This window comes from Lycium ferocissimum, unplaced genomic scaffold (assembly GCF_029784015.1).
Source record: "Lycium ferocissimum isolate CSIRO_LF1 unplaced genomic scaffold, AGI_CSIRO_Lferr_CH_V1 ctg638, whole genome shotgun sequence".
Classification (NCBI taxonomy): domain Eukaryota; kingdom Viridiplantae; phylum Streptophyta; class Magnoliopsida; order Solanales; family Solanaceae; genus Lycium; species Lycium ferocissimum.
Window position 1 is genome coordinate 115,436 of NW_026726335.1, and position 15,476 is coordinate 130,911.

Genomic DNA, 15,476 nt, shown 5'->3' on the forward strand with positions numbered 1-15,476 from the left:
GCCAAAAAAAAAAAAAAAAAAGGATCTTCTTTCACTTAGAAAACGGGATGAAATTGTTCAAAAACTACGACTACCTAATTTTCTTGAAATAAACCTCTCTGAAAATTATCCAAAATAACTTTTTCCCTTTTTTGCAAAAAAAAAAAAATCAGTTAGGGGAGAAGGAGGTTGTTGATTTATTGGCCCAATGAATTAAGGAAACAGCAGCCATTAGCTCCATGTGGGACATTATATTGGAATCATTTAGTCAATACTAGATAGTGATGATCTTTCAAATGGTTAGAACACCGAAAGTTAATTTTCCGACATTCCCGCTTACTCTCTCTCTCTAATTCAAATTGTGGAAGTACTTCATCTTAGTCATCTGATAATTTAAAAAGAGAGAATTATGAAACTACAATAAGTTAAAAATATGATGCTATAAGAATAGGATGGGAGCCAAAATGTGTGTTTTTGCTTGTTGCTTTTGCTTTAGTTGAAGAAAGATCAATATCTGTGCAAAGATTAACAGGCACAATTAGCTCACAAGTATCCTTCAATACATGCCCCTATCTGTAATAGTTTAATTTTAAAAATAAAAAAAAGAGGGGGAAGAGATCTCGTTGAATTGGGGACGCGGGACATATGGATTGGTGAAATTATTACACTTTAGATTACATAAATCCTTTGAAAACTCTCTCATTATCATGTATACAAATTAAACACGACTACATATAAATGTTTTTCTTCCACATACCGAAAGACAAAACAATCAAACACACACACTCCATCAGTGTCACTGTGTCACAAACATTTTCTCTGCTACACACATTGCTAAATATATTGCATGGCCAGCTTAGTTCATAAACTGTGTGTATCCTCGTCCATTGTTGTGATGATGGTCATATTAATGGCTGCAAATGTGCAAGAAGTGGGAGCAATATGAGTAATAGTAATTGTCGTCATCTTCTGGTCAAACGTAGAATACCACCCTCAAATCCAAGCAGAACAGGTCATTGCAAAGTATTGTAACATTTCATGATTACGAAGAAGGTTGAAACAGAGGATTACACAAATAAAACCTGGTATGCCATTCTCTTCAAATTTTGTGGACCATAATATAGCTGAACATCAGATCTGTTGTCCGCAGCAAATCCTGCCTCAATCAGGGATCTAATTGGACTGCCAAAACCAAATTCGAGATAAAGGAGTGAGCTACAATGGAAAGGAAAAAGACAAAGTGAAACATGAAAACTAAACTTTCCATCCTTTTACTAAAAAACTTTGAATGCTGACCCAGGTATTATAAGTGAGTTTTGAAGTTGCATGATACAAACTCCAACCCTTTTCACATTAGGAGAAGTAGGCCCATGTATTGAAGATTGCAACTTATAGTGTTGATGAACTTCAACTTTATACAATCAACTTAGTATTCACAAGATCAGTTTCAAATGATGATAATCATCGATCACTAAAAGATCAGCTAACCAGTTTACTGAAGCTAACAAGAAAAAACAGCCTTGGAAAAAAACTGCAGAAGAACACCCAAAGCCAATCTCAAGTCAACAGGCTTGTCTCCACACATAACTGTTATAGGCTAAAATGATGCAGCACAAATGTAGTTCTTCATTACCATTGCAAATTAAAGGGTTTCACCAAGAAGACATTACCTGTTAAATTAGGCTTTTAGCTATGATGCATCTAAAGTGAAATAACGTTGGAAGCAGTAGAAAATAATTGGCATATCTATTAAGTTGTATCATCAAAAATAATTTATTTGATGAATTTGAGAGAATATAGTTGAATATTTGACTATAAGTGATGATGAAGAAGTAAAAACAATAATTCATGAGACATGCTTGACATGTTATTAGATCAACCAACAACTGGTGGGAAAACAAAGCTTAAACCAACAAATTTACTCATGTAAGTTAATTACAATATGCAGAGTGTAACAAATTCTCCCATGTAAAGTATGTCTACATGTTTTTGTTTGCGTGTATAAATAAAACAAAATAATAATAATGTAGGATTAGAAGTTAACAAAAATAAAATTTGGTGAAAACTGATATATGCACCATTTAAGTCGGAAAAAGACCGACATTACATACCAAAGTCTATATCCATTTTTATTTAAACCACTTTATTCATCCTAGAATTGGATTTAGTTTAAGTGCAAATTTCTTATGAATTTCACAATCAAACTTCAATTAACATAGTATCAACATATACAGTTAGCTAATCTTTTTCTTACGCACGTAGTAGCATTTCTTATATGGACAAAAGGAGTCCTTTCACATTTGGATCCGATAGGAGCGACTAAACTACGACAGGAATCCGCATTTCAAACACCCTTAAATATAAAACGTAACCATCTAACATATTCTTATGGTACTGATACCATAACTTTAACTTTCTCTGAGAGCATTTTGCTACATAGTTACTGTATGTAACTACAGTAACTGAACAATACAAACAATACAAATGTTATTAAACCACAACAAACGATATAGTCTATTGAAACATTGTGTTCATTAATACAGTATAATACAATACAACACTATATTGTACTATACCATACTGTATATTAATGAACCATGGGAAGCAGCCATCTAAACAGAGGGTAAGAGTCCATCTATGCCTAAATCACCTTGTGTAATTTCATTCCCAACAATTGAGGAAACAATAGATATGTAGTGCGAAAACTAACCAGGTGAAATTTAGCTAATGTAGCTTCCCTTAGAAAAGTGTACTCTACCACTCCAATTGATGAAGCAGAACAGTTGTTAAGAAGACTGTCTCATCCTTGGCAATTTTGCCAATCTTCTCATAGTAGGTAATGAAGGGCAGTGGGCTGGAATGCTCGGTACTCCCTATTAGATTCCCCGATTTGAATACGCAAAAAATTAGCAAGTTAAATGGACTGGCATTGTAGCTGGCCGGCTTATTCTTATGCCTTTATAGACTCCATTTCAACTCCCTCAATATTACCTATAAGGTGTTACACCGATAATTAATATATCGGTAAAAGGAGTGAAAGTCTCAAGAGAACTTATTGCAAGTCGCAAGTTAGATAGAAAGATGCAAATTTCACCATGATTCAAAAGAGCAAGTATAACTCTAAACTTTCCCCATGACATGCAACGGAAGAAAGGTGCTAACATAGGTTGCTAAGTGATATAGAGCTCTGACGGAAAAATGTAGAAGAACTAAGTTAACTCAGTCAATTTTCACTTTCAAGGTCAATTATTAAGAGAGTCAAGGCAGTATATCAAACATTACCAAGATCTATACTCCATCCATTGTTAGGAGCAACCAAGTAAAATTGCTATATGCAAGAGGGTAGCAACTTTTCCATATTGTACAGGACCGACACTTGCACCTATCTCCTTACAACTCAAATCATTTCCTGCAAAACCACAAAAAACATGATTAGGGAAATATAAGTTGCAAGAAAAGAGAAATATGTTAGAAATTACACCAAATTTCCATTAGTGTTTCTGGTGGCCCTTGGAAAGGGTGAGTTTTATGAATCAACTGCTGCATCCTAATTTCCTCCCACACATTCTTATAGATTTATTGTTTCCCATAAAGTGACGTCAAGCCAAAAGTCAATTGCTCAGCAACTAAAATAATGTAACTCACATGAATTTCAAGGGAATTCTCAGCAAAATGGTAACTTCTTGATAGTCCTATATTATTTTATTATATTCTTTTGGATTAGTCATAGTATTCTCACTCTTAAATTTAAAAAAAAAAAATAAAAAAAAAAATTCAAAGCATGGTATTCTTCATTTTAGGTTGCTAAAGCAGGCCTAATGCGAATTCAAGATCAAACGCATGACATAAAAGAGTGGTGGTAATGAGAATTAATTTCAGCAAGATCATATAGAAAACCACCAATATTTCACCTTTTCACTCATGAAATTTTCAGGTGCAAATGTTAAAGAAATTTAGAACATTGTGCAATTTAATGTGCTAGATGTTTGGTTGGGCTAGATGCTGGGTACAACACTTGCCATTGTGGCTACAAATGGCTATGGTGAGTTAGGATAAGTTTTCCTTCGTTTTTCATACAATTTACAATCTATTGGCGTTGGCATGTATCTCAAACACAGTTGTATATTCTTGCTTAGTTGTGGCATGTATCTCCAAAACAAGTTAGATAAGATAATGGAAGTGACCTTAAGTTTTAGATCTACGTGTAAGTTTTAGACCTTAAGTCAGAAGACATAAGTTGGTAAGTATCTTTTATTGTAGGTTTCTTGCCCACATTTGGGATCTTCGTGTTCAATGTTTTATATCTCATGGAAGTTACTAAGAACTGTAGAGTAGACAATTACAGTTGGGGATTTCAGAGAGTGGGCAGAAAGGGAGTAAGTGCTGAGAATTATACCGTTGTGAGTCTTCTGGCTAATTTGAATGGAAGAAATAGGAGAATGTTCCAGAATATAAAAAACAATCTTGCTATTTCATAGTATTTTTTACTGGCTTAAAGTTAAGACATCTTCAACACTTCTTGCAAGAATATATATAGACAGTATAATTACAAGCTCCCTATATATCACAACACATTGCATTCCAACCTTTTTAACATCAGAAATTGCCAAATACCTATAAGAACTAAAGCCATATCATCTTCAATTTCTACAGAAGTACCAGTTTCTATACTTTCCACAGGAAAATAGATCAACTTTGTGTCTCAAATCTCAATAACCAAATGTCTCTTCCTGCAAATTAGCTCCAAATCCAACCTCTTTCTCATTGGAGCTTCTTTCATTTTTGTTGATTTCATTTCCTGCAACCTTGGTACTTCTCCTCTGCCAGTGGAACAAAGTAAACACTATGTCTATGTGCTGAATGCCGAGTATAACTCAGTAAACATTATTTACTTGACAATAGTAAAATTTTGGAATTGATTAGCAGAACTACACCTCATATGCTGCCTTTTTAGTTTCCTCATCCATTCATGTAGTTCCCAAAGTAGGGAACACCTCTTATATACACTTAAAATGCCTAAGAAGGATTGAAGAAAACAATGTTCAATTGTTATCGAAATTGTTCAGACTATCGATGAAATTACCTCTTCATCTTCCAAAACCAGATTTTGGAATATGATTCTATTCTCAGGGCTTTCTCGCTCGCGACTCATGTCCACAATTTGAACTTTGCAAGTTCAATCAGGTGTGTCAGGTGCCATGTGTCTGCCAAAGATATAACTTTACAATAATAGTGACAGTAAATGTTTTACAAAAAAATAATATAGTAGTTCTCATTAAAAAAAGGCCAGAAGAATAAGAAGGGACAAACCAATTTCCAAACATCCATGAGCAAATCCATCCAAATTAGGAACATGCAAGTAAAAAATCCTACAATAAACTGCCAAAAAAAAAAAAAAAAAAATCTACCATACACCAACCAAAGTACTGGAAATGAAAAAACAACAAAGATTTTTTATCACCGCAATCTGTAGAAACACCGGAGAAATTGAAAGAGTGTACTGAGAAGCTTACCAGAAGAGGAAGGGACACTTTGAATCACTCAAAGAAAATGGGATGGAACCGAATGAGACCTGGGCCCATCTTCATATGTAGAATTTTTAAGAGAAAATTACACGGTAGGTCAAGCTTTTAAAGTTAGGCACACAAATAGCATAACTTTTAAAGTTCTTCAAAAATAGCACCATAAATTAAGGGATTAATTTTGTCCTTAAATATATACTCTATTATGCTTTCTCTCTCATCACTATAACTCCAAAATTCAATTGTGTATAGCCTTTAAAATGACTTTTTCTTTCACCCTCAAATTCACTTTCTCTCTCTTCTTTCTCTCCCCCTCGAAACCACTACGTCCATATGCTTTAGGATTAAAATTGAGGGTGATTTTAGTGAAGGATAACAATTGCATATTCATTGTAGATTTTTAGAGTAAATAATGATTCATGTTATATTTTTAGTATAAATTTGTTATAACTCTTGTTTATATGCTCTATAAATTTAAATTATTATATATCTGTAGTATATTTTCATATAAAATATTATACTAAAAATAATGCATATTCATGGTAGATTTCTAGAATAAATAATGATTCATTTTATATTTTTAGTAGAATTTGTTTTAACTCTTGTATATATGTTATATAAATATGAATTTATTATATATCTATAGTATATTTTCGTATAAAATATTATACTCATTGTATATAAATTTTACACATACATATTCATGGTATATTTATGTTGTACATATTAAATATAATATTTTACCTTCTTTTGTCTTCGATTTGTTGAACTTCTTCAGTTGATTACCTAAATGCACATTTAACTTTTTTAGAATACAACTATCCCTTCTATTTAGGTGTAAATTATGTTTGAGAAATTGATTTATAAGATAAAATTATTGAGCTAAAAAATAGGATAGAAAAGCTTGGGGAGTTATACGTGATTCTCTCCTGGTGGATTCCTTTGATTTAGGAATAAGTTATGGTGTTGTTGAAATTAGTTGTCATGGAATGAAATTTAATTAATGCTGCTATGATTCTGTAAATATTTTTTAAATAATGTACAGTTATGTTTTTTAATGGTCGGTTTATGTGGCACTGGACAAAAGAGTCTGTGATTTGATGATGGAACTTCTACGCTCTATCATTCCGGATCCAACCTCTGCTTTCTAATCATAATCTATCAAATTAGCATATTTTCAGTTCTTCAACTGCAATCACAGTCTGTAGTGAAGCTAAATTTGAAATTTGAAATTCTATATATGGGAAAGTAGAGTTCATCTGGTCTAGATGTATCTTGGATAATATAGATCATCACACCATTAAATTTGCATTATATTCAAGTTCAAATATTCCAGCAATAATTCAGTCTTAGCTAATAAGAATCAACTGAAAATAGGTGCAGAAAAACCATGTTTATCCAAATTGAAAAGTTAGAATAGACCTAATATGATCTAGTTCTTTAGATTTCTTGACAAAGCCATTTCTTAGTTTGCACATAGGCTCGTATCGGAAAATGACTTAGTATTACGCAATTTTGTTACTGAAATTCTGTATATTTTATTGTAGCGTGATATTTATATATTGACATTGGGAAATTCTTTGTATAAAGACATTTAGTTTGTAATTAGTTACGTGAAGTTTTACTATTATTTATTTTATTTTCGAAAGTTATAGCAACCATTTTTAATGTGTTTTTACCTCCAAAAGATAAAGGGATAATTGTAGGAGTAATTTCAGTTTTCCCCTTACAAATAAAATAGGAAAAGGTTTACAATTCTTCTATTCAAATCGTCATAGCTTCCGTCTAAATCTAAAGCTATCACATAATTTGTTAAAACGAAGCTTACAAAAGATAGTAGAGAATAACAGAGAGGAACGCTGAGAAGAAAATGTTGACCTATAAAATCTCGTCCTCTGCATTTGGTGAAGCCTGCAGACTTCAGTTAAGGTAATCAATTGGCTAGATGAAAAATCTCCCCCTAATGTGAATATCGGGAAACAAAAAATTCTGAAAATACAGAAAAAGAAAAATAGAGCGAGAAATACAACATCTAAGGAAGATTCCCCATTCTTTCTGAAGATGATGGGACTAAGAGAATAAATGCTCTCAAAAAAGTAACCAGCTCAGCAGTCACTCTTGCTATTCTCAAAATATCAGGATATGTGAACAAATTAGCAGCATTTGGGAAGTTTTAAATTACTTTCAATAGCAAGTAAACACCAATCAACTATGAAAATACAGATACATGAGATGAAATATAAAAAGGAGAGAAGAGCGCTCGGATATTCTTACAATCTTTTTCAAGTTTCTGATCAATCAAGAGGTGCATGAAGAGGGCACGCTAATACTTTTAAAATTGTATGTTGTGTTAAGCACCTAAATATGATCAACGGATTCCAGATTTTGAACCTTTTTACTGCAAAAGTAACCTCACTGTTAGTGATGTTCTAATCACACCATTTACGGTTCATTTACTTGTCCTTCTTAATTAGGCCTATTTCATGCGTTTTATGTAACACCTGCTAATAATGTAATTCTAGGAATTGCGTGAAGTGAGTTTCTTCTTCTCTTTTTTTCTTGTCTTTCTTTCTTAAATACTTTCAAAATTCTTTTGCCATCTTATTGAGTGTCGAAATCAGAATTTTAAGTAAGGAAATTTAAAAAATTTAAAATATCACACCTAGGTATAAATCTTTACAAAGGAGATTCAATAGCTAGTGCAGTAGGTAGGGCAATCCTTCATATTTCTTGGCGAAGCTTATTTAATTTAAAACTAAATCCGCTCCAAGGGAAAATAAAGAAGCAAAATACTGTTTACTTTGGCATTGCAAAATCTTACATCTCCAACTAATACATGAAAGTGACTTTACATTCAGATATTCAAGACATTTTTGGAGAGCAGAGGACACTTGTGGTTAACTATTATAAATCCATCTTTCGGAAACATAAAAGTAAGCAAGTAAGAACTAACCTTTAGCATTCCAGTTCTATTGTCACATACTATATCTCTGCGTCATCCATCCCTATTTAACTGTCAATACAAACAGAACAAAGATAAGCAATCCGACTTCTAGAAATGGTAATAATTCAGTCAGCGAGACAAGCACATGTATGTATTAAAGAAGAAGAAGATTAAAACATTTCAATATCGTATTGTGGGATCCTAAAGTGAAGATCTCTTAAATCTTAGACGTTACGTTCAATCAGGAAAAACTGAATGAGGAAACATTGTACACTTCAATTAGCAATTCATGAGAATGCTTTTCGAATGATTTCCTCATATACTATATTATATGTAGAATGATCACCTGTATCTTCCGCTGTGGGTAAGCACAACCTTTCGCTGATCCCAAATGATAAACGAAGTTATTGTTTGATCTATGTTTATCTCTGATTTTCAGCAAAGTGACTGCAAAAAATATATCTAATAAACCTTGTAAAAAGAAATTTCAAATATAGAGAATTACACAAATTAAGATAAATCCAGAAACACATACTAAAAAAAAAAATAGTATACAAAAATAGAGAACAAGAGATTTTTAAACCTGAATTAATTACGGAAGAGCTGCTCAGTTGTGATCATGGTTGTGTAACAGAATCGAAACCATATGTTTTTACTGTAGAGAAATAAATCAAGCAAGTCTATATGCATCACTGCAATCAAAAAGGCTTAAAATTAATCCTTCAAATTTGATGTTCTAAATAGACTATAAACTAAATATTTTAAGAGGAATTATACCAAAAAATAGATCAACAAAATTAATTTCGGAATTTGACAATGTGCATGTACAGAGGATTTACTTACGATGTTTGTTCTTTTTAAGGTATCATGAGAATGCCTTTTTTATGACTTCTGTATAAACTACATTGTATGTAGAATGATCATCTGTGTCTTCCACGATGGGTGGACGTATTAATACTTTTACATTTTCTCGAACTTTTTTGTCGAGATAAAGAACATAAAGTTGACCATGTGAAAAAACTGGTTCACGCAACAGATTCCAACAAAATCTAACGTTTGACCTTGAGCCTTGTTTATAGTCATAGCAAACACAACCTTATTGGGAATTGTGTTCTTTTGTTGGTCGACATTCCTTTGAGTGTGCTGCAGTGAATTCACATTATCTTTGCTTTCACTCATTCCTGTTTGAAGCAGTTTATACTTTCATTAAGTTAATTTTATAGATTAATGGGATCTGTAAATAATATTGCTTTAACACAATTATATAAACTTGGTTGTGGCTGCTCGTACAACACATGGTCTACATGAAAGTAAAACTAGATGACTAACATTCTTAAGCAATTATCATTATAAAAAAACATCAACCTTGAGAGGTGAAAACATGTAATAAATAGATTCATCTGCATATGCCATTAATCTTTACATACACTATTCTCAAGGATGTTGAATACTCAAAGCAGAACCCATAGCAGATAATTGGTCTAAGGAGAAGCTCGTTGTAACTCCAGGAACTATACGCATTCTTGAGCAAAGAGTAAACTTTCATATATTGTTGTAGACAATAATTCTTCCGATAAAATAAATAATTTAATATCGGAAAAAACTGGTCGGAAGAAAGAACATACATAAACTTAATACCAAGCAACACGTACAAGAAGAATACTTATAGTACTAAAAAAATATCATTTCTCAGACTTGCAGCTTTTACAAAAGACTACTAATTTACAGTCAAAACTGCATATTGCAGGAAATATTAAATTACATCTTGAAAGACGTTTAACAATGTTTATCCCTGACATATGTACGCCACAGTAGCTAAGCCACTCCATTTGCACGTTTGAAATTAGATATTTCATTTCTAATTTGGTTGTTGCCAAGCCAATTTCCATTTACAATAAACTTTCACGAAACTGCTCAAACGCGAAACCTTAAAACAAAGTGAGTGTGCCAGAACTTCCTGGATGCACTGCTATTATTCTGCCAATAGGCAGTAGCTATTCTGCATTATCTTTTTCTGTTTTTAGGATTCTTTTAGAAGTGAAATGGACTAAACATAGAAAATATACTTGAATTAAAAAGAGAACAATAATTTCACCAATAATAGCAAGAAAGCAATCATCTTTAGAAACAAAGATCTTCTAATAAAAATCTTAAGCTGCCATACCGACAACTACAACTTTTTAAGGAAAACATACAGGCCTGAATTGCAGGTCGACAACAAAACTAAAAGTCCTGACTAATAGATTAATAAAGAAGCAACATCAGCATACACACTTAACAGGTTATGAATTGAAAAATACGTCGAATTGCAAAGCAACCACGATTCAAATCTTAAGCAAGAAAGCAATCATCTTTAGAAACAAAGACCTTCTAATAAAAATCTTAAGCTACCATACCGACAACTACAACTTTTTAAGGAAAAGATTTTCCTGCATATATAGAAGCTATCAGTACTTTAAGGTAGGAAAACAGAAATTTTTAATCATAACCAGTTGAATTAGTAAGCTAATGACATCAAACTAACTGATTGAACTTAAAAAGAGTGCTATTTAGTAAAATCAATGAAATTTTTAATATATCTAACATATACAGGAAAATCATGGACAAAGGGAAAAAACCCAATTTCTTAAATTGGTGTTGCCCATTCTTTCTTTCTCTTCATAAAATTGAAAAATTGGACTAAACCCAAATTGCTAGGAACCCCGAATTGCAAGTATAAAATTGTAGATAATTTAATATAGCCATATAATTCACAATTTAAATTGGGTATCTTTTAACTTAGAATTTTCCGGAGAAAGGAATGGAAGATGCAATGACAAAATTGTCCTCTAATATTATTTTTTTTTACCTTTATACCCCTGCCCCTCTGTGTTCTTCCGTGTTGGTCCTCCAACTCCCACTTCTAAAATAGTAGAGATATATCAACTTCTTTGTCCATTACCGGATTTATAGTACAAGCTTAGCTCTATTAATATACACAAGCCGTGCATGCATGCACGTCCTTCATTAAATTAACAGCCATCAACATTTGGTAAGTATCGTAATGAAAATTGTCCACGATTAGCGAAAGTTGTGACGAAAAAAATAATGCACTATCCTTTCTAGATACAAAAAAGAATATATGTTTAATAGTTTCAAATATTAATTTAAACACATAAAATTTTTAAATATTACTGTAATTTTTCTCATGTCTAATGAGATAATTTATACATACAAATATCCATCAACATTTGGTAAGTATCGTAATGAAAATTGTCCACGATTAGCCGAAAGTTGTGACGAAAAAATATGCATGTGTGATGCACTATCCTTTCTAGTTAATACAAAAAAGAATGGTAATTTAATAGTTTAAAAAATTAATTTTAAATTTTTCATTTTACTTTTTTCTCATGTCTAATGAGATAATTTATACCTATACAAATATCTATAACTTGTTTATTCCACAAATATCAAAACTGCCTATCGTGATAATTTAAAATTTTCTTGCATATCATACATATATAGGTTATTTATAACAATAACATAACATAAATTAAATTTAAAAAAAAGAAGAAGATTATTTTACAAATTATTATATTCCACGTACTTATTAAATTATCTAAGAATGTATAAATACTACTACTTGTGAGTCATTATTTATCGAATGACTCAATTCAATTATTACCAACATAAGCAAGACCCATAACTCATAAGGACGAAAAGAAACAAGAAAATAGTAAGCACGCGAGCAAGTTGCGTTATGTCGCGTCCCCTATTAGACATAGTTATTTTAGCAAATAATATTGCGTGAACTAGAGGGAACTTTGAATAAAACAAATTAAATGAATCTTCCACCCCTATAGGTTTTTGGTCTTTTTAAATAAAATGGACCGCCATTTACGGGGTTTACCATGCCTAATTATTCAATATTTTCTTCTATCCCACCTTTGCTTTTTTGGTTTTATTATTCTACATACACCTATTAGTCAAAATGCGTTACTTTGACTAATACACTAAAATACTGCATTCCACTGGGTTGCTGCCTATAAATATCGTGCATATGCAGAGTCTTCTTCACCCATCAACACTTCCTTATTCATAATTAAAACTTGACCCTCTTACAAATATAGCTACTTTACCAATATGTCCAATAAGCTTGTCCTTCTTTCTCTTTGCATCTTCACAATTTTCATCTCTTCTTCTAACGCCATTTCTTCATGCAACGGCCCATGCAACTCCTTGAACGATTGTTCGGGGAAACTAATATGTATAAAGGGAAAATGCAACGATGACCCTGATGTTGGAACCAATACTTGTGGAGGCGGAGGAGGAGGAAGCTCTCCTTCTCCTCCGGGTCCTACTGGCTCAACGCCCGGTCACCTTACCCTCAACGACTTCAGTGAAGGCGGAGATGGGGGTGGTCCATCAGAATGTGATGAACAATATCATGATAATAGTGAAAAAATAGTGGCGTTGTCTACTAGCTGGTATGCTGGTGGTTCGAGGTGTGGGAAAATGATAAGTATTAGGGCAAATAGTAATGGGAAGATTGTAACGGCTAAGGTTGTGGATGAATGCGATACAAAGGATGGTTGTAAAAATGATGTGGTTGATGGTTCCATTGCTGTGTGGACAGCATTGGAGTTAAACACAGATGATGGTAGAGTTCCTATTACTTGGTCCATGGCCTAAGAAATAATATTATTCTGTGGTTTAATTATTTTGCATGTTTCTTGTTGTAATAGCATACGTTGAATGATTGTGTCATCATGTAATAAGATGGACACTAGATCTAGTACATCAAGAATTGGCTATGAAATATTCCTAATTAATTTGTATGTGTGATTTCCAAGGAGCAAAGCAATATGTCCGAGTACCCATTGAAGTTTCAAAATATTCATCTTCTATATTGAAGTGTGTAACCATCTCATATAAAGTCTTAAGTTGTTAAAGAGAGCACATATTTTACTTAATCACATTCTTAACATGCTCCTTTAATTACGTGCGTGCCTAGTTCTTTTTCATGGGTCAAGCACACGGATTTTTTTTTTTTTTTTTTATAACGGTGGCTGTGAGACTCTACAGAAACTGTGTCTGCTTTGATACCATTTTGAACAAGAGAGAAACAAATTCAAAACCCGTTTGTATTAATTTCGACAACTTGCAGAGTACAATGAACATAGTAATGTAATCAAACATGGATACTGCAACTGTAGGTCTAACATATCAGCTTCAGTCCAGTTGGAATCCAACGTCTTGTAGGATTCTTAACAAAGGCAAGCTGTTTGGACAGTTTGGAACATGTCCGATATGGCATGCCTGCTTTTCAATGTATTATTCTATGAAATGTCTGTTTTCATCACATACAATATATATCATATAGACAAAACGTTATACAATCAAGAAATTGTTTATGATAATACACAAAAATACAGTGGTTCCTTTGCAATAATGGTCTGTAGATTTATGTTTTTACTAACAGGTTCAATATTTACAAACCTAGCATAAAAAACCACCATACGCGCACATATCATATGTATTGGCACAAACATCTCAACATGATAATGTTGGCAGCAAGTCAAACAAGATTTAATACAAGACAGACACCAGCCAAACTCTTCAGGATATATATTAGTTGGTCTATTGTTTTACACATCCCTACGATTTAAGAGGGGGTGATTTGTGTCGTACCTAATTTTCTTGAGTTCATAAAGTTTATGTTAAACTACAAAACTAGCTGACGGAACTGGTTCTTATCGTGTTTCAAACTAGTTACTGCGAGTAAGATAATGCATAATAACGTAAAGAATACATAAATCTTTACGTGGAAAATTACCTTGATTAAAAAGTATATTATGAATACTGAAACACCATAAGACAACAATGACAGAAAATGCTGGGTGATTTACAAGAGTGGCCGGTACGTGGTTTTGAACTTTTGACCTTGCTTGCCTATGGGCGAACTTCAAATTCAGTACAAAAATTGGAAAGAATTTTGCAGCTGTTTAGGAATGAAAAGGGCATTTTCGTCCAACTAATGTTCATTAAATCAAATTGAGATTATTTGTGCTAAACTTAACTTGTCTAAAGATTAAAGACTAGCCCCTATGAAGTCCACTTATGTAAATCTCCCATAAGATGTGAGAAGCAAAAAAGCAAGCGCCACAGCCCTTTCGCGTGATTTCAATCGATACAAGATATCGCGGATACAATTGATACTTGCTCCTCGATGGAGCCGATAACCGCCTGATGGTCTGTTAACAATTTGTCTTATTTTTTACAAGTTCAACCGAATGGAGGTCTTCATTCTTGTAGTGTCTTTTAATAAGTAGAATTCTCAGTTTTGTAAAAGAAGCACACGTACAAATTGTTTTGTTCCACATTTTCAGATTTTAATTTCTTTCAATGTTTTTTTTTTTTTTTTTTTTTTTTTTAAATTTATTTTTTGGTAGAAGAGGGCACTTAAGGCACTTCTTGAAAAATTCTCTCCACTAAAAAAATCTCATACAAGTATATCAAATTAAAACATGTTTTCTTCTGCATAAATATTTTCTCTAAAAATATTGTCAAGTGTTATTTTCCAAAAAAGGTCCAAATGCCACTATGAGAAAAACCAATATTCGCAACGGAAGAATCCGTCAAAATTTTGTAAAGGAAGTATAAAACCGTTTTAAAACTTTTTCATAAATTGTTTATATTAGTATAAATTACGTCAAAAACTCGTAATAATTGTAGTTTGTACGTCATAAATAGTCCGTCACTTAATTCTATTAGATTGTGGGCTTGACTTTTATTTTGGGAAAAGAACGCGTGTACCCTCTCAAACCAAAATAATTATCCGTCCATATCCCCATTATTTTCGTACCCGCATAAAGCAAGAAGCTCCTTCAACACTGCACTTCCATTCTTTAATAATCCTGCTCTTTCTTCCGCCTTTCGGCAGAGGCAGAGGAAACTAGTTTCTTCCTTGTGAGTCCCCTGAAGTAATGCATTTCTTTTTGCCTAGACCCCCTGCTAAAGTAATCAATAGCAGTTGTAGCTAACTAGTCTTA

The 15,476-nt window shown here is 32.7% G+C and overlaps 1 protein-coding gene and 3 long non-coding RNA genes across 4 annotated transcripts; 1 reads left to right on the forward strand and 3 right to left on the reverse strand.

Annotated features, from left to right (window-relative positions):
* Positions 1 to 2,727: 2,727 nt before the first annotated feature.
* Positions 2,728 to 3,902, reverse strand: LOC132045253 (uncharacterized). Its single transcript, XR_009412386.1, has 3 exons — positions 3,262 to 3,902; positions 3,074 to 3,166; positions 2,728 to 2,970 (listed from the first exon to the last, which is right to left on the reverse strand). It is a non-coding gene; the product is annotated as an uncharacterized LOC132045253 (long non-coding RNA).
* A 611-nt stretch (positions 3,903 to 4,513) lies between these two features.
* LOC132045237 (uncharacterized) lies at positions 4,514 to 5,585 on the reverse strand. The gene is made up of 3 exons (XR_009412375.1): positions 5,493 to 5,585; positions 5,333 to 5,358; positions 4,514 to 5,183 (listed from the first exon to the last, which is right to left on the reverse strand). It is a non-coding gene; the product is annotated as an uncharacterized LOC132045237 (long non-coding RNA).
* Positions 5,586 to 6,551: 966 nt separating this feature from the next.
* LOC132045241 (uncharacterized) lies at positions 6,552 to 8,800 on the reverse strand. The gene is made up of 3 exons (XR_009412376.1): positions 8,455 to 8,800; positions 7,380 to 7,461; positions 6,552 to 6,659 (listed from the first exon to the last, which is right to left on the reverse strand). It is a non-coding gene; the product is annotated as an uncharacterized LOC132045241 (long non-coding RNA).
* Positions 8,801 to 12,484: 3,684 nt separating this feature from the next.
* LOC132045255 (kiwellin-like) lies at positions 12,485 to 13,333 on the forward strand. The gene has a single exon (XM_059435811.1). It carries the CDS (start codon positions 12,568 to 12,570, stop codon positions 13,114 to 13,116), a length of 549 nt encoding a protein of 182 aa, XP_059291794.1. The 5' UTR covers positions 12,485 to 12,567; the 3' UTR covers positions 13,117 to 13,333.
* Positions 13,334 to 15,476: the final 2,143 nt, after the last annotated feature.